General features: G+C 41.7%; 1 protein-coding gene across 23 annotated transcripts in view; it reads left to right on the top strand.

Moving 5' to 3' along the window:
- NEDD4L (NEDD4 like E3 ubiquitin protein ligase) overlaps nucleotides 1-20,029 on the top strand; it is a 294,560-nt gene that overhangs the window by 215,847 nt on the left and 58,684 nt on the right. For all 23 annotated transcript variants that reach the window (XR_004984505.2, XM_036419451.2, XM_036419454.2 and 20 more), the window contains 6 exons: nucleotides 6,728-6,778; nucleotides 9,274-9,335; nucleotides 9,496-9,598; nucleotides 11,209-11,372; nucleotides 17,599-17,731; nucleotides 18,780-18,959. Coding sequence is in view for 22 of the 23 variants with exons in the window: in XM_036419451.2 (XP_036275344.1) it covers nucleotides 6,728-6,778; nucleotides 9,274-9,335; nucleotides 9,496-9,598; nucleotides 11,209-11,372; nucleotides 17,599-17,731; nucleotides 18,780-18,959 (693 nt within the window). In the remaining variant the exon portion in view is untranslated. The remainder of the gene's footprint in view (nucleotides 1-6,727; nucleotides 6,779-9,273; nucleotides 9,336-9,495; nucleotides 9,599-11,208; nucleotides 11,373-17,598; nucleotides 17,732-18,779; nucleotides 18,960-20,029) is intronic.

Genomic DNA, 20,029 nt, shown 5'->3' with positions numbered 1-20,029 from the left:
AAGGACATGTATAATAATATGCACATGAAAAAATAATGCTAAGCTGAAACCGGTTTGGCTCAATGGATAGAGCATCAGCTTGGGGACTGAAAGGTCCCTGGTTCGATTCCAGTCAAGGGCATGTACCTTGGTTGCGGGCACATCCCCAGTAGGGGGTGTGCAAGAGGCAGCTGGTCGATGACTCTCTCTCATCGATGTTTCTAACTATGATATCTCTCTCCCTTCTTCTCTGTACAAAATCAATAAAATATATTTTTTTTAAAAAAATAATGCTAAGATCATCTTCCTTGCATGTTTAAAGATTGCAAGTACAGTACATGTGTACATCTGGCAAATGTAACCCCTACAGCACAGCACACCTAGTTTTTGAGGAGGGTGAGGAGAGCCTATTAATGCTTTTCCTTCAGTCCCTGGTATGTGAGTTACAGGCTCTCTAGCTTGGTGGTGAGAGCATGCACTCTGGAGCCAGACTGCCCGGCTTCTCAATCTGGCTACTATTTTCTAGCTTAGTGACTTTGGGCATTTTTTTTAACCTGCTAATAACAGTTTCTAACACAAGATAGGTGAGCTACACATCAGCTTATTATTCCTTCTCACCAAAGTACAGCTAGAGCTTCTCCCCCAGCAAACTTGGATGTAGTCCACTGGACAGAGTATGACCAATGAAAGACACACAATGTGGGGTCCAGTCAGTTCTTCTAGGTCTGGGTGACCAAGCATCTCTGGGATAAAGGGGAAGATTTCTCTTCATGAACAGGAGAACAAAGGAGATGGACATTGGGGTGACACCGAGTGGGGCTAATGATACTCTGCCCGGCAGGTAGCCCCACTGTCCGGATGGGACAGAGTGTCCTGGACGGGACAGCAGCACCCTATTGCTCCTTCTCTTTCTGTAGCCTTTCCTCCACCATCTCCAGAGTCTGCTTTATGTCACTATCAACTCAGTGACATTGGTGTCTTTGTTGCTGCTTTATTAACAGTGGTATTGGCTGATAAGTATTTTTGATGGGGACTATTTTAAGGGCTTCTAATATGTAATCTTATTCCCCCACCACATGGTGAACAAACTCCTTGCTGGCAAGGAGTCCGGGAGCAGAACCCTTCTGAATGGGCCCTGTACCTTCCACTCCCCATGTGGTACAGACCCTCACAGAGCCTCATCCAAACAATTTACTGCCCCCCCTGAGCACTCTTTCTCCTCCAGAATCTCCCCTCCAATCACTTCTGCCTCCGGCTGTCAGGGGACATCTCTAAAGCGTGTTCTGGTGCTTCCCAGGAGAATTTGGGGAAGAGCATATGCATTTGGAGGATTTCATCATTGCACCTTTTTGTTTTAGTAGAATGCCACTTGACTATTTGATTACATTAACATCAAGGACAAACTATTTTGAAATGATTCACCTCAAAGCCCAGTGGCACCAGATGGGGCAGTGCTGGCTTGTGCAATGTCAGGTTGGCCCCAGTTCAGCTGTCCACAGGACAGGAGCTAATGTGGATGACAAGAGGAAGGAGTGTGAGGACAAAGCTGGCGTCACCCTTCAGAGAGGAATGAGGCCGTGCCTGAAAGTGCACCTCGGCCTCCAGGTGTCTCTCCAGACAACAGCTGTGGAAGAGTCCCTGTGTTTGTAACATTTTGTCTGACAGCTTCTGTAAAAGTTTCTCAGCTATTCATTATTTAGGTGATTCCAAGAGCATGTTGCTGATCACCCTCAAAATAGAGCCCTGTTGCCTCCTCTAGGTGGTCCTTATGCCTCAGAGGGGAGAAGGGGCACCCACCTTGGAAAGAAGCAGCTTACAGGGAGATGTATTTCATGGTGGTCATTTCCCTCAATATGTAAGATCCAAACATCAAATCATACTATACTATACTATACTATAGCTTTCCTCTTTAATTCCTTCTTTGTAGCTTATGTTCTAATTCCTCCAGACTTCTATCCCATTTGTCTTGAGAAATTCTCAATATAATTTTCTTAAAAGCCACTACTTAATGATTGCTAGGATAAACCCCAGACATTGGTAATATTAGCTGGTTTTCATCTGTTGAAAGTTGAGTGGCTTTTAAACTTTTGATGATGTCACACAAAGAAAAATTAATTTTAGGTCAGAACTTAGCACACACACATGCATACCTATATGAAACTGAAATTTCTCAAAATAGTACTTGCTCAATATTTCCTGTGAGACACTGATATTTTCTCTTCCATTTTTAATTTTTTTTTTAAAAACTTCTTGTGAACTACTCACAGTTGAAACTCTATGTTAATATACAACTCCACTGTTTCATGTAATCACTGTACCTTGCAAGAAGTGCCAGCTCTCTGATGCACCTTCCCAATGAGCCTTTCTGGTCCCTGCTTGCCCTGTGAGCACCCTCTCCGCTTCCAGTGCCTTTCTTCCCATGTGGTCCTGCGCTCTCTTTCTGGGCCTCCTTGCATGGCCCTCGCCTCATTTACTCATGACTTCTGTCGTCATTAGTGTGCAGTGAGATTCAGATCACCTCCTTCAAGTGCAGTTCTGACCTAAAGAAAGACTTTGCTGTTTTTTTTAATGTGTTCTTTGTGAGTTTGAGTCTCATTCGTTTGTGAAGACAACTGAGCCTGGTGTGCCCTCGGTACTGGCAGCTCTGGCCCATTGTACATGCAGGAAGCCTGAGGAAATGCCCCAGCGCCATAAAAGGGTTCACTGGCACTGCCAGAATAGTCCCAGCATTGGGTTCCAGTGGCGTTGACACCGAACCCCTTCTTATTTAAAAGGAAATAGTTATTTAAAAGCAGGGGCACACTTTCTCTTCAGGGAACACAACTGTGCCATTCCCTTGCCCCCTCCTATTCACACCTCAACCCGTATCCTCTAAGGGACCCCATGAGTCTTCCATCCAGGGGACCAATGGGCAGCAACAGCTTGTCCCAGGCTAACCCCTGAACCTGTCTCCAAGGCCCCTTTTCTGTGCCTTCCCAGTGAGCCAAAGCAGCCCGGCCTAGGCTCCCTGTTGCTTCTTCTATGGCCTTCCTTGTTACACTGTTTTTGCTACAGTCAATAAGTTATTGTTTGCTTTTCTAAATAAATAAACAAACAAATAAGTAAATAAATGCAGGGAGGGGTGGTCCTGAATATAGTTAATAATCATTTAGAGAGCAAGTGCTAAAAGAAAGTTTTGATATATTAATTTCACTTTTCCTGTAGGGCAGATTTTTTTTTTTTTTAACCTTCTATAACAGGTTTCTGGGGCTCTGTTTGTGTTATCATGACTTTGGAAAAATATTTGATGGCTTGTCAGAAGGGAACATTTATAATTAGTACTAATCCATACATTTTCAGCCTTTAGAATAGTGTGACAGGTAATTGAGGTTGAAATTGATAGCTTTTTCCACTTAAAAATAAGTTCAATAAATGCCAGTATTCACTGTATGAGTTAAACTAATTGGGGTTTGGTAATCACTTGTAGTTAACATGAAGCTTGATGAAAATAATTTTATAGTGGAAATTACTAAAAATTGATTGCTGTAACATGTTTTTGATGATATGGGTATAAGATATCATTCTGTGGCATGATGACCTGAGGAGATGGTGATGGCCTCAAATGTCTCTGCAGGGCCTGCAGGTGGGGATCCCCCCTTCTGGCACGCTGTTTGTACCTTGTTACTGTCACACCCAGGTGTCCTTGAGAAATGCCTACTTCTCATCTCGCAAAAAAGTCACTAGTCAGCCCTGTGAACCCCTACTAAGCTCTCCTGCGGTATTGAAGACATGTTTGAAAATTGGTATAGTGCCATTAACCTAAGTGGTTTACATTACCTTCAATTTTTTCGGTTTGGGCAACAGTGAGATGTTTTGAAAGCAGGTCTCACCAGCACGTTCCACTGTCAGATAAAACCCTTATTTAAGCCCATTCCTTTGGAACATGTGCTGTTCCAGACTTGACCCTATTTTATTTGAAAAATTCTTTTATTTTAGTCATCCTTGATGTCCACCAGAAATAAGGTGGACCTTGTGTGTACTTTAATCCTGAGATTGCTCCATCTTTGGCAGTTTTATAAATTGTTTTTCAATGCAATGGGAAGACTCGTTAAGGTACACATGAGGTTTGCCTCAGGCCTCGGGGATTCAGCAAAACTGTTTCATTGGAGGGAAGAAGTAGATTCCAAACCGGAGGTGGTGTTAACAATAACATAGCAAATGGCATTTTCACAGGACTCCCCACCCAAGTCTCAGCAAACTGTGGAGAGCCACCATCCCAGTAAGACGCTCCTTCGCTGTTGTGGCCCAACATGGCAGGTGCCTCTTCTGTTGCTTGAACAAAGCTGAGCCTTTTGATCAGTTTAGAATTCTTAACATCTCCCCAGAAAAACAGCATGGGCGTGCAGCTGTTATGTGGATTTTTGTTGCAGTGCACTGAGGTTAACGATGGATGAATGGCTTTGAATGGTATCAGGTTATGACCGAAGCTCTGAGTGGGATAATCTCCTTTTGGCAGTTGCATCCGTCTGTGTTTCTTTCCCAGCTTCAACAGCAGTAGCAGGAGGAGAGGGGACAAGTAGTAATTAGGTAGACCGGCAATTTATGGTCGGTAGTCAACACACTACTTGTTTTCATTTTTTTATTGCAGAGTTAACTGATAATTACACTAGTTTTGTAATTATAAGTAAACTAGCCAAATTGGGCCTGGAATGATCCTTAACTCTTTGGACAGCAAAAAAGGAAGCTTCCTTCATTTTTTGAGCCTTCTGCAGGCTGCTTCTTTTGTTAAGATCTACAGCATTGCCGGCCATTGTGGTTTAGTGGTTGAGCGTCAACCTTTGAACCAGAAGGACATGGTTTGATTCCCCGTTAGGGCACATACCCATGTTGCAGGATCAATCCCCAGAAGGGGGCATGCAGGAGAGTCAGGTAATTAGTGATTCTCTCTTATCATTGATTTTTTTTTAATCTCCCTTTTCCGTCCTCTCTAAAATCAATAAAAATATATATTTTTTAAAAAGGTATATAGCATTTATTGGCAACCCGTAGCAAATGTACCTAAGAAAACAAATGAAAATCTCATCACAAGATTGGGCTAATCTCATGCTTCCTGCACACCCAACCAGCAGTAACTTTGATTTTCTATTATTATTCATGCATTGTTTAGAGAAGACAAATAGCTTTCTAGTTAATTACATTTTTAAAATTACCTAAAAGGAAATCCTAAGTCCAGAGAAAATCATGTCACTAACTCTCATTTATATTTACCTGCTGCTGCTTTTTAAGTGCAAGAAGAGACGTATCCAAGTACATTTGAGAGGTGGTCTCCATAAATGATAAAAATCCACGGCAGACTAGTAAAGAGTGTAATAAGAGCCCAGATTCAGAGTGAGAGGTCTGGCCTCAAGGTGGCTGTGGGACTGGGCTTGCCAGGTTTTAGGCATTTCTGAATGTGGTAAGTGCTACTGCCTGTTTTTATAGGAGGGTCATAGAAGTCCTTGTGTCTGGTTTGTGCCTAGGGCCAGGGCAGCAGCTATGACACATGCCCTCTAACAGCAGAACATAGTGCAAACAACTGGTCAGACATCCCATGGGCCAGGTCATGACCCCTGTACTGAGTTATGTCTTCCCAGGTATATCCCAGAGCCTGAAGAGGCACCTGTGAGGATTTCTCCAAGTGTTTTTCATCTAAGTCTATTTTAAGTCAGAAAGATCTGTGCTGTGTAGTAGATGGAGAGGGGAAGAAGCATGATGAGTCCACAATTTAACCATTAACTAATCCATGAACTTGTATTCTGAGGCAGTGTACTTACTAGATTGAAAGTTTGAGGCCATTTTTTATGATAAATAATGCATACGATGTATTAATAACTAGGCTGTGCACTCTTGCCCTAGACTCTCAGCTCTCAGGGAGCTGTTTAGTTTATAGCACTTGACTAATAAATTCCAGATGGGCAAAAGTAGGCTTAAAGTATGTGAGACAGTTTATGCTTGCATTATTTATTAAGCTATTTTATAATTTTTCAGATGAACAACTATCAACCTTCTTTTGCCACACCCTGTATTTGTTAAAATATTCCCAACGTGTCTTTACTGTCTTCTCTTTAAATTGGTCGAGCTGTGACCCCCAAGTCTCGGTCAACCTGAGTGACACTTTCTTGACAATCATGCTCCTCAGGTCCAATAGATGACCTATCACCATTCTAAACTGATCAAATGTCTCAGCTTTATTCAGACACCAGAAGAGGCACCTGCCATGTCGCACCACAACAGCGAAGCAGGCCCTGTGCCAAGACCACACCTTGTCCTCACAGCAACCAGAGAATATAGGCACTATTAATAGACCTACTTCATTGGTGGGGAGCCTGGTGACCAGGAAGACCTGTCCTATTCCAGGCTCCTATCTGGGTAGGCTGATTTGAGTTCAGGCACTTAACCTAGTAATCTTAAGTCCCATATCTCAATACCAGGCAGGAAAGCAAGGCAGTCCACCAATAAGATACTGGGTTGAGAGCACAGTTTGCTGAACTTGGGTACTGGACATCCCATAAAGTCTCGGGCATCTACAGGTCAGGTGTATGGGGCCGGGGCTCTCCTGTCTCCCAGATGACAGCTGTCTGTGCCTCATCTGGGCCACCTGCCTTGACCCACCCCCATGACACCATAATGTCAGGCCCTGAACCTTTGTCTCTGTCTGTAAATAAATGTTTAAGAATGCTGACACTCTGAAATGGATGGGAACATTAACTCTCTGCTCTCTTCTCAACAGACACGAGACGACTTCCTGGGACAGGTTGACGTGCCCCTTAATCATCTGCCGGTGAGGATGGTTACTATTGCCTTTTGTGAGCAGTGACTTCTCATTGTTTGCAGCTGTATATATTTTCAGAGTAACATTTCCTCAACACAGTGGAGAAGGCTGAAGTAAAGAGCCCTAGTTTTTTGTTTTTGTTTTTTTCTCCAGAAAGTGGTCTTTTCATGGTGATAAGAAAGAATCAAGTGTATCTGAATCTCCAAGTATGCTAGTCAGTGTCACCTGCTTCTTGCTCTTCTGCCCATTCATCTTCCTTTGTCAATTCATTTAAAACAGCTCCCTTCCTCTGTCAGACCCCTCCTAGTCACTGAGGTGTTTTTGCTTTCAAATTCATCCTTTGTATCTAATGAAACATGTGTTCCCTTCATCTGGAACTGCACATGCTATTTATGTGGCCTACATCTCTACAAGCTGATGGTGCCCAGAATTTGCTATATGGCTTTCTCAGTCAGCGTAGACAAAAGATGCTGTTGCTTCTGAATGAACTTGTCACTCAGCTTTAGAAATAGGAGTTAGCATGTGTGGTGTGGCTACCATTTCCCTCTGCTCAGATGAGCAGCAAAACATTTAGATCTATTGACAAATAACTGAGACGATATAGACAGACTGTGGGGACAAGACCCTGAGACCTTGGTGAGCAGTAGGTCACCTCGTATTCCAGCTTTGCTTTTCCATATTGTTCCGCCCTTCCTCTGGCTCTTGGGCAACACAGAGTGATTGAAATAGCAGCCAAGAGAGGATAAGTCAAATGGTTCACAGTGAGGTTATAGGTAATTGCCAGCCAGACCCTGTTTGACCTTGAAGGCATAGAAATAATTTTCAGTTTATTATAAGCAAAGGAAGAAACCATTGGCAATTTAAAGCAGGAAATGACTAATAGATCATATATATATATATATATATATATATATATATATATATATATATATAATCTATTTATCATATATATATATATATATATATATATATATGGCTAATATGCTAAGTGTCCATCTGACCGGTAGCTATGATGCGCACTGACCACCGGGGGCAGATGCTAAACGCAGGGGCTGCTGAGCTACAGTGACTTGGCAGCAGCATTTCTTGGGTGACGCACCCTGAAACCAGAGAGGAGGGAGCCTGATTCCTCTCGGGGCCATCCAATTCTACCTTCGGCCGTGGATTATGTTGTTGCTGGGGCACTGTTGGCTCTGAATCTTTGCACACTTGGGTTTGAGTTCCACACCCTGTACGACAACAACTTTGCAAGAGTGCCCTCTCGCACTCCGGGACCCCTTGGGGAATGTCAGAGAGCTGGTTTCGGCCTAATCCCCACAGGCCAGGCTGAGGGACCTCACCTACCAGAGGGACCCGGCTCACTGTGCACCCTTCGAGCCATGGTGGGAAGGCACCTGTGGGAGGTTGGTTCTAGGGTATGTGCCACCCCTCTTGCCCAGTCCTGCCCTGCCAGACCTGCTCCACCAGCCACCTTCTAATTTCCTTTCAATGTGCACAGATCTGTGCACCAGGTCACTTGTTTCAAGTATAAATGCATACACACACCCCTCTCATACAAAACTAAATCATGGTATTGAAAATATTATGGTCTCTTTTGTTAGAGAAGTAAATATTTTAAATTATGTTTCATTAAATAGCCTAGGTTTTTGAGATTTTACTATTAATGAAATAGTAACATTTATGTTTCTAATTTACTGCTTGCTTTGATTAAGCACAATCTTTTGATTTCTTCGAAAAATGGATAAATGTTACAATTGCATTCCTAGGTTCATGAAGTAAGCAGCAAAAGGTAGATTGATAGTGCCACCTAGGACAATCTCTGTGGAGGAAATAACCTTTCATTTGTCTAGGCCAGTGGTCAGCAAACTCATTAGTCAACAGAGCCAAATATCAACAGTACAACGATTGAAATTTCTTTTAAGAGTCAAATTTTTTAAACTTCTTCTAACGCTATTTCTTCAAAATAGACTCGCCCAGGCTATGGTATTTTGTGGAAGAGCCACACTCAAGGGGCCAAAGAGCTGCATGTGGCTCGCGAGCTGCAGTTTGCTGACCACTGGTGTAGGCTAATGGCATGATACTTTAATGTTAAAGTAAAATCATTGCCTTCACAGATTAGATCTTGCATACTTTCCTGTTAACTCCATCTTTAGGTTTCTTGTATGAGCACTGGTTCTCTGGCATTAACCAGTGTGTGAGATTGAGGCCTCCAGCCTGCAGTTAGGAATTATGCTTGGCATTGACCACTATCATTTTGTCATTTGTCTAAGGCCGGGTTGGCTTCTAAAAACGGATGTTGATAGTGACATCTAGTGGATCTTGAGTGACTAAAGTCTGGGACCTATAAAATGTTAAGTAATTGTTCAAGTAACTGGTTGAGGAACCAACTCTGTCTTTGCTGTTCCCACATTCTAAAATGAAAATGTACTCTCTGTAATCCAGTCTGGTGTACCTAACAATACAGTATCTCAGGGGTATTGAAAATTTACTTTTTCTTCCTGCAGACAGAAGACCCAACCATGGAGCGACCCTACACGTTTAAGGACTTTCTCCTCAGACCAAGAAGGTGAGGCCTCGGAGGCAGGGGTCCATTATGTCTTGGCTATTGGTTTTCTCTGAGGAAGATTTAGCAACTTTTCCTGTTTTACCTTTTTCAAAAGTCATCATAAATATGAAAGATATAACCAAGCCATATCCTTTATAACCAATGTTCTTCTGTCATACAGTCATAAATCTCGAGTTAAGGGATTCTTGCGATTGAAAATGGCCTATATGCCAAAAAACGGAGGCCAGGATGAAGAAAACAGTGAGCAGAGGGAAGATATGGAGGTAAGAGCATGAGGCCTTGGTCTCTCTTCCTTTCCTAAGATCATATGACTATTTCACCGTAAGATTTTATTATTTAAGGAAATAAGGTTTATATAGCTTTTAAATATGAAAAAAAAAAACTTAAAAGTGCCTGTGAATCTGTCTTTGATCATCTACCAGTGTGTTTGTTTTTAGTAAAAAAGATGAACTTTTCATCTTACATTACAACAGTAATAATTGAAAAGATTTCTCTTTATAAAATGCTAAACTCATATTTTATTACCCACCCCTATGTGAATTCTCCTCACATATTTAATTCTGTTATTACTTTGGACTCTCAGCTCTTTGTAAATTCCATTTAGCAATTGGAATTGCTTCAAAGCGGATCAAGTGATTTAGAAAAACTTGCCCAGGTCTCTCACGCGTTTGGCCCACAGGTGACAGCGTGCATCAGGCAAGCTTTCCTCTAGGAATGCCATTTTGGAATGAGCTGTCAGGGGAATTTTCTTTCTTTCCCTCCTGGCCTCGCTGCCTTTTAACTTGCTAGTCACATATCTAATCCGTGGGTCTTATTGTACCTTCTCAGCACATCCTTTCTGCAGTGCTGTTTTATTAGAGTCTTCCCTTGTCCTGAAAATGTCCACTAAACAAGGCCTCTCTATGGCTTGTTTTACACATCTGTTTGCAGCTGTTGCATATATGTGATATGTGACTTATGAGGGCAAGTCAACTGAGCCTCCCTTGGACCCAGAGGTCAGATTTCCAGGCGGTATTTCATCTGTGAGCTTTCATCTGTGAGGAGGAGTGAAGTGGGAGGTAGACAGTCATGAATGTCAAGCACATCAACAGATTCTTATCTCAAATCCAAGGAATTACACTCTTCTAACCTTCCAACCATAGTAACCTGTGAATTACTTCATTTTCCAGTGACTTTACTAGGGATGTTAGGAAGGAATACTTAATGCCTAAAATATGTGTTGCAAAAATTGAGCTGATTCCATGGAGCCTGTTTATGTGGCCCCAGTCAGTAGGGGGTGTAAGTAGAATGCCACAGCATCCAGACATCTCTGGCTCCCGGGATTGTACTGGATGGGGAATGTGAGCTTCACCCCCCAAAGCCAACCTTCAGGGACAGCCTCCCTCCTGGTCACTGGTGCTGCAATCATGTTAGAACACACGCGGTGCGGCTTATCTCCCAGCTCCCCTTTGCCTCCGGGAGGTGTTGAAAGGATGGCAGCTGTAACATGACCCGTGTCAGTGCCCTGGCTTTGTATAGCCTTGGAGGCTTCTGGGTTAACATAATGAATATTCAATGTGGAAGGAGTAGAAAGTGACTTAAAAACACAGCAGACAGTACATTACCAACTCTCATGGCTCCTTCTAGTGCAATCATCTTAAGGCAAGATGGCCACAATTAGTTGCTCAAAATATTTTAATACTCTCATAGAATTGGAGTGTTTTTTTTGTTTTGTTTTGTTTTATTTTTGTCCCTTTTGAGGAATTTCTTCAGATGTGGCACATGAAGCCACTGCAGGAGCCAGAGAGCAGCAGAAAAAGGACATGGGCACTGTGAGTGTCTTCCTCACCCAAAGACCCAGCCTCATGACCTTCCCTGTGATCTTACTCTACAGCACGGGTGGGAAGTCGTGGACTCGAATGACTCGGCTTCTCAGCATCAGGAGGAACTTCCTCCTCCTCTGCCCCCTGGCTGGGAAGAGAAAGTGGACAATTTAGGTCGGACTTACTACGTCAACCACAACAACCGGACCACTCAGTGGCACCGACCGACCCTGATGTGAGTACTGTAGGATGATTAGGAACACACATCACCATCTGCAGGTAGGGCCAACCGTGGCAGCTCTTTGAGCCGGGCATGGGAAATATATCTCATGTCTGTAAAAGCACGTAGTACCTCAGGGTTGCCCTTCATTGAGTTCAAGAGCATGGCAGCCTGCCAGAATTCACTTATGATGAGGAAGCCCTTGCTTTTGATCACATTCTGCTATTTTATGAACTAGCTAGAGGCCCAGTGCATGAAATTCGTGTACTTGGGGGGGGGGGGCCTCCCTCAGCCCGGCCTGCACCCTCTCAAAGTCTGGAAGCCCTCAAGGGATGTTCGACTGTGGCTCCCCTTTGGGAAGCAGGCTTAAGGGGCCTAAGCTGCACTCAGTCATCCTTAGCACTGCCACGGAGGCAGGAGAGGCTCTCACCACCTCCACTGCACTTACCAATTGTGAGCCTGGCTTCTGGCTGAGTGGTGCTCCCCTGTCTGCCCCCTGGTGGTCAGTGCGCATTATACTGGTGGTTTTTCCCCCATTTGGTCAATTTGCATATTAGCCCTTTATTATATAGGATTGATTTGTCTGTCTGATTCATGAAACACAAAGCAGAGATTACATTTCTTATATTAGTCTTTTCTTTGGTGATATCATTTCCCTCTTCTTCAGCTTCCTTTTGTCACTTACCCAGAATGGAAAACAACAAGCAAATTGGCCTTGCAGTGTTCTCTTTCCCTTAAGATTTGGGATTTTTATTCCCTTTAATTACTTGATTTAGAAACCCTCAAAATTTTTTGTTTTCCCTTTTTGGGAAATTTCTATATCACTCCTTTGATATAATTAGGAACACATGGGAGGGTTGCAAACTCAGAATTAGTAATTACTGCTTATTCTGATCCCTCCCCAACCTCAGGGAGGCAGTACACTGATTACTGTTTTGTTTACTTGGCAATTTTTGATTTGATGATAACAAATAAACACTAGTTAAACCTCAGCTACTATAAAAAAGGATTTGAAGTAACTTGTTTCTATTTACTTATTTTTAATTTATCTTGATTGTTGAAAGTATTACAGATGTCCCTTTTATTTCCTGCATTGACCCCTTCTACCCCACCTCCCTCCTCCTTAAACCCAGACCTTCACCATACTATTGTCTGTGTCCATGGGTTATGCATATAAGTTCTTTGGTTAATCTCTTCTCACTCACCCCCACCTTCCTTCTGTCTGTTTCATGCTTCTGTGTCTCTGGGTTTATTTTGTTCTTTAAATTCCACATATGAGTGAGATCATGTGATACTTGTATTTCTCTGACTGGCTTATTTCACTTAGCTTATTTTTAAATCACCTATATCTCAAGACCTAAAACTGTTAATATGCAATAAAAAGTAAAAACAAAGTATTAAAAGAAGGAAAAGAAAAAATTATTCTAGCAATCATGAGTTCCCTAGCAGCCAAGATAAGGAGGTAATTATCAATGAGTTATATAATTTGCAACAGGTACTAAAGGCCAAGTATATCAGGTTAGATAATTGTCTCCTTATCCCAGACTCTGAAGGAAATTTGCTGATGATATTTTGAAACAAGTGGTATTAGCAATGTGATGGGTTGATGGTGGTGTTGATAACTCTTCTCTTTATAAACTTCGAAGATATTCTGAGTAGGGAAAGTAGCCAAGAAGTTTGGTCTGGGTTTTGTTGATTTAGAACTAGAGCTTGCAGAATCTTCCTCAACAAACAGCCAGTCCTTCCTAAGCCTCCAGATAGGTTCTTATGAATATCAGCTGTCCTTGGTCAGCTTTGGACTACCCAGCATGGACACCAGCTCACTGCCCCCAGGACAACCGAATATCAGGATATTGGGGTGATGCTAAACTCTTTTTTATTGTAATTTTTTCCCCATGGAAATGATTCAGTGATCTTTCAAATTAAATTAAATTAAATATTTTTCTATTTTCCTTTGGTTAATGGCCATAGCTGTTAAAACTGTTGTAAGTCATTTGACTACTCTAGCTATTTGTAGTTAAAAAAAAACAAAAAAACGAACTTACCTTGGATATGGTAATATGTAGTGATCAGAAGAATCTTGGTAGCGATAACCCTAAGCAAAACACCATAACCTACCTTTGCTAAATATCGTAAGAAAGTACCTTAAAACATAGCACTCTACGGGGACCAGTATGTCATGTGACCTCTGTAGAAAAGTGACCACTACAACTCACAAAGGAAAAAATACTTATGGCCAATATATCTATGGAAATTTTTCACTTTTTTTATATTTTATTGATTTTTTACAGAGAGGAAGAGAGAGGGATAGCGAGTTAGAAACATCGATGAGAGAGAATGATCGATCAGCTGCCTCTTGCACATCCCCTACTGGGGATGTGCCTGCAACCAAGGTACATGCCCTTGACCGGAATCGAACCAGGGACCCTTCACTCCGCAGGCCTATGCTCTACCCACTGAGCCAAACCGGTCTCAGCAAATTTTTCACTTTCATTAATAATAACTTTTTAATTGAAATCTATATTTGAGGGATAAATTGTGATAATTACAACTTTAGCTACCTCCCAGAGTTGTAAAACTAATAAGGGAATCACTGCAAAAACACTTTATGTGGTTTTCTAAACATACCATCTTGGGTGGCCATGTACCAAAGAATTAAACCAAAACAGAAGATGTAGCTTGTGTAATGCTGGCAAAGCAGGAGCCCAGAAGCAACATGGGAAGATTTGGTTCTTCATCCAAGTACAGGTCCACAGGAAGTTTAGGAGAAGTCAGTGATGTGATCATCCCCATCCCTGAGGCAGCTGAGCTCCAAGGAGAGGTGGAGCCAGGAAGGACACAGCAGGACTCTGGGTGGAACTCGTGGAATGGCTCCTTTCCAACAGGTGATGTCTAGAAAGCCAAGAAGAGTGAGATAAGTAGAGTGGGTTTCCACAGTGACCTCTTGATCCCATCTGTGCTGTTTGAGAACTCGGGGTTCTTTCCCCTTAACTTTATTTGGCTTGGCCTGAAGCCCTCAAGCCTTCCAGAATTAAGGGATTGTTTTAATACAGAAAAAAAATTGTTTTCAGAAGTCAGTTTTCACAGAATACTCCAGTACTTGTTGGAGGAAAATTGATATTGAGAAGTCTGTATTAATCGCTGTCTCTGAGAATATCACCTAATGATTAACGATTACCATGTGCTAATCGAGAATTGTGACACTCCTGGTAATTCTCATTTCTTACCTTGTGCCCCAAACTTCAAACACTCTAAAAATTGTTCACCCTGAAAAAAATCTCAGTGCCCTCAGACTTTTTACAAGGTCTGTCTCCACTCTCTCTCCTCCAGACTCGCCACCATAGTCATAAATATGTAGTGCACCCAAGTGGCCCAGTCATGCAAGCCGCTTCATTACTTTCCCTTCTATTTGGCTCTTTGGCTGTGCTACTCCCCTCCCCAACCCTCCAAAAAGAGGGGAGGAAACCTAGAACATGCCCTTCCTCAGCTATCACCAGCCTAATGCACCTTCCTCTGGGGAGCCAGACCCCTTTAGGCAGGTGTCCCTGCAAAAACCTTGGGCTTCCCCAGTCCTGACTCGGAGCACAGAATATTCTAATTCCCTGTTGGAGCAGATCTATCCTTTGCACCTGGCACAAGGTCAGAGCTCAGCCGGTGCCTACTGAATGACTGACTACAGATGAGTCACTTCTGAAAATGATCTAGGCACATGGTTTTCTGAACTGTCTAGGACAGGTTTAGGTCTGGATGCAAACTTTAGGACAGAAGGTGACCAGAGAAGACACCCCAGCTCCCTCAAGTTTGATGGTGGCTTTTAAAACACCCCTCATTTTAAATTTATCCTTTTCCTATTTTAACATAAATGCTAGGCTTTTTACTATAAAAACAACAGTTTTTTTTAAAAGGTGGGGAATTACATGAAGATGATAAATGAAGATGAACTTTTAAAATCATTTAATTTGCACTTAATTTAGCTCTCTAAACTACTTTGTATATCTTTCCCTGTCTTAGCAGTAGTACAGTCATATATAATAGTCACTAATGTATGTGAATGTAAATGATCTGGCACACTGATCTTAATTGGCACTGAACTTGATAAATTTGGTTTTTCTTGTCTTTATTCATTTATACATTTCCCATGAAAGTTAAATGAAGAATACACATGTGAAATTAATGACTGACAAAAATTGGAATTGTCATTCTTTAGATTTTTTCTGGCCCAAGATAAAACCATTTTTCTGTTTTAGTTTGTCAGATTAGGAATATTTCACATGTTTATCTGGCCATTATTGACTATATTTCCAGTCAGTTTCAACAACTTCTGTTCCAAACCCTCTCATTCAGTTAATTAAATACCATGGTGTGAACATTTTCATGTTAGCACTAAAGACCATAAAAGCCATGTTTGGAATTTCAAAATCAGAGGTATCTGGTTTCTTTATGCTATTTAGTTGCTTCTCGTTCACACAGATTACTAATTATTTGAGCATGTTGGGTACGGAAGATTAGCATAATTGATTTTAAATGCCCTTTTAAAAAAAGCACACCAGTTCTTCCAAAATAATGGACTTTTGTATACTTCTGAAAGATACAAAATACAGAGAGAATAATAAAAACTTATTTTTTTCAACCTCTCAGAAGTCCCTGTAACAATTCAAGTATGTGCTAGGGCCTGGCATGTGTAGCATGCACACATTAGTCTCTCTGTTGATTGAATAAGTGATAACTGATATTTCAAGTGAAGATTTCAAATTTTAATGGAATTCTTATTTGCAAAATATTTTTAAGGAAAGCCAGTCATTATAAAGTGATATTGCTTTCATCCTCAATAAAAAGTGAAAGTTTCCTTTGCCTTCTTAGACACTACTGAAGTATTTTACACATTTTATTAAGGTATTTTTATCATTCTGATCTACTTTTTGTGAGCTTTGTAATACCTTATAATTACTTTTGATAAGCATTGTTTGCTTAAAAAATAATGCCCTGTAAAAATGACTATAGCAACATGAAACCACAAGTAGCAATATTACATTTCCTAATATATCCCATAGTATCATTTTTATCATTCTGTTTTGGTGGTTTCAGAAATTTTATTAGAATACTTGGGTGTTCCTTGATTGTAATTATTTTCTCTATGGCCATAATTGTCTTTTTCTGAAGGTATCTCCATTTAGTGTCCTGTTTTTTGTTTAGTTATACTTTATAATATATAAAGTATATAATAAAAACCTAAGCGACCATTACAGCGGAACCACCAGTCACTATGATGCACACTTACCACCAGGGGACAGATACTCAACACAGGAGCTGCCCCCTGGTGTTCAATGCACTCCCATAGTGCTGCTCAGTCAGAAGCTGTGCTCACAGTTAGCACAGCAGGTGGTGGCAGGAGCCTCTCTTGCCTCCATGGCAGTGCTAAGGAGCAGCGAGCAGGCAGACTGTAAGGAGCGAGGGGTCCTGGACTGGACTGTGAGGGGGCGCAGACAGTCCAGTCCTGAGGGAAACACCAACACCCCCATTCCCATCCCACCCCCACTGTGCACAAATATCGTGCACTGAGCCTCAAGTATTACTATAAAATATGCAGGATATATTTTGTTAGAGTTCAAAAGTTTGTATATTGGATGTGCAGATACAATAAAGCTTCATTAATTCAGAATTTCATAATAAATTATCATTTTAATATGGATTAAATGAAAGCTAACCTTCATCCTACCTCCTTTACCAGTGAAATTAATTGTGTAGAGATGCCTATTGGAAGGACATAAACCATTTCAAGAGTCACCTATTTATTTGCATACAAGACTGTTAGTTGCAAACTTTTTACCGTTCAGGAGCCCCACAGGCTCTTTATTGGGATGCAGTATTTATTTGTTTGAATGTTTAAAACTTATGATTTAGGAAACATCTGTAACAAGGACCCCTGATTAATACTATATTTCAATTAGTCTAAAATAATGTTCTCAAATATTTTGAAATATTAATTTGTGGCATCATTTTTGCCAACTGAATATGATGTCTTATCAAAGGAGTCTGTGTGAGTTTTCTCTGAGAAACATTTTGACATTTAAACTTGTCCTCTAAAAGCCTCCAAAATATGTAGAAGAATTCTCATTGTCAGCTTGTTGAACATAAGTGCACTGTCATTTTAGTAGGTGCCAAGCCTTTGGTGAGTGTTGGACTCTTGTTGAGGGGCCACTTACTAATATTGGGTCCTCTCTCTCCACCCCCCTGTCCTCAGGGATATATCCTCCGAGGCGGAGAGCAACATCCGGCAGATCAACCAGGAGGCTGCCCACCGGCGCTTCCGCTCCCGCAGGCACATCAGCGAGGACCTGGAGCCTGAGTCCTCCGAGGGTGGAGAGGGCCCTGAGGTGCTGCGCCCTGCTGCCCCAGATTCTACACCCCCTCCTCTCCGTGTCCCCAACTTGATTCTATGCTGTGATTTCCTTTCTTCATAAAAGCTATCTATTATAATGGTCTCATGTCTAATTGACAACCATAGAGATATTAATTTAGAAAGTGCTCATAAAAGCCATGTTTGATGAAGCCATGCATGTATCTATATTATTACAAAAAAGAATTACATTTTGGGGATCTTAAGATTTTTTTACTCCATATTTGCAATTGAATGAGCCCTGTAACTTGCTTGGGTACAAGCTATTACTGAATACTTTTGACATCACAAAAGACATGTATTACCAAGAAAATACTAATTTGGATGAATAGAACTGTTTATACTTTATCCTGAAATATTTATGGTAAATTACTGGGATGGAGGGAGTTATGAATTGAAGAACAAATGAACAATTATCATAATTTTTATGCTGCCTTAATAGCTCTGTTTACTTACTAGAAATCCATTAAAGGTATTACATCAGGAAGATCATTTATAAAATGATCCAGTGATCAAAATTTGAAAAGCCAAATTGATTCTCTAAAAAATTTACTGAAATGTACTTTACACTGTTGTTTAATTACAGATTATAGCATCTATGCTGTTTTCATTGTGAATCCTCAGCAGTTAGAGTGAAAGGAACTCCATGGAAATTATCAATGAATTCCTGAGATTATTTTTTAACCCATGCATTTAGTAACGAAAGCTAGAGGTCGGTCACAGCCCAGAGAGGTGGTATTATAAAGTGGTTAAGAGCACAGCCTGTGAAAACTGGCTTCGTTGGTTCAAGACTTAGTCCTGCCACTTCGTAGGTCTCTTACCTTGGACAAGTCCCCCTCTGTGATCAGTTTCCTCATCTGTTAATTAAGGTTGTAGTCATATCTTTCCCATGGTTCTTGAGAAGATTGTTTGCTGCCTACGTGCTCAGTAAATGTTAATTATAGTTATGATAATGGTTATAGTTAGGGAGGGAAAAAAGGATTCCTCCTTCCTAGCCTTTACCTCTTCATCTCATCCATTGGTAGCCTTGGGAGACCATTTCAGAAGAAGCGGCTATCGCTGGAGACTCCTCCCTCAGTCTGGCGCTGCCCCCACCACCCTCTTCCCCATCCTCTCGGACCAGCCCTCAAGAGCTGTCCGAAGAACTGAGCAGAAGGCTTCAGATCACTCCAGACTCCAATGGGGAGCAGTTTAGTTCTTTAATTGTGAGTAATTGTCCTGTTTGAATGAGAAGTTAAGCAAATATTTTATCATATTTTTGTTGCTTTAAGAGAATCTTGTATGCAAATAATGACCAAGGGTTTTCTAGCTCCCAGATAATTCAGACATTTTTCTAAAGTTTCTCCTAACCTAGGAGAAGCAAGACTATACCAAAACTGGCCACGCAGGTGAGAATCTTTCTTGATTTGAAAAGAAAGCAAGAAAATAAGAGTTCAAGACTTCCATAATTATCAGCTTTAACCATATAGAATTTTTCCTCCCAGCCAAAGGCTCATACATAGTACTCTCATCAAAAAGGTGGCTTTTTGCATTGGGGACATGGAGATATCGGGCCTCCCAATTAGTCCTCTTAAACCATACTCATTTCAGAGATGTAGGCATGGTCTTTAAGGGACCCATCCAAGACAAAGTTCTAATAGGAGTTAGAAAACATCTACATCCCAGAAAACCAGTCCTTAAGAAACCAAGATGGCAGCATAGGTAATCGCCTAACTGCAGCCTCACAAAACAATTTCAAAAAATACAACTAAAATATAAGGTGGACATTATCCAGAACTACAGGAAAGTTGACTGACTGGAAATTCTACAACTAGAAGGAAAGAGAAAACCAGAAGGAAAATCAGAGGAGCTGTAAAAGCCTAAGGTACGGAGACACATTGCATGCGCGGAGAGGATGGAGCCGGAGAGGAGTGGCGGCTGAGTGCCTGGCTGGCATTCCCTAGCAGGAAGGAGATAAAAGCTCTGGACTGTGCTGAACCCCAGTTCCGACAGCACTGAACCCCAGTTCTGAGCAAGACCCTGGGGACCCAGACACATACAGAGGGAATCTGGGCTGTAAGGCAGAAGCTCAGGGGAGCGGCGAAAGGCAGAGCCCCAGAGTCAAGCACATTTCGCACAGAGGACAGACTGTTGATTGAGCCGCTGGATTGCCGTAGGTGGAAGGAGACATAAGCTCGGGACTGCTCTTAACCCCATTCCAACTGCACTGAACCCCAGTTGCGGGCTCGTTGGGGGAAAGACTAGACTGTCTGGTTGCTGGCGAAACTCTGTGGCA

This window comes from Pipistrellus kuhlii, unplaced genomic scaffold, assembly GCF_014108245.1.
Source record: "Pipistrellus kuhlii isolate mPipKuh1 unplaced genomic scaffold, mPipKuh1.p scaffold_m20_p_6, whole genome shotgun sequence".
NCBI classification, from domain to species: Eukaryota; Metazoa; Chordata; class Mammalia; order Chiroptera; family Vespertilionidae; genus Pipistrellus; species Pipistrellus kuhlii.
The sequence above is the reverse complement of the archived record's forward strand: the minus strand, read 5'-3'. Positions and strand labels throughout refer to the sequence as shown.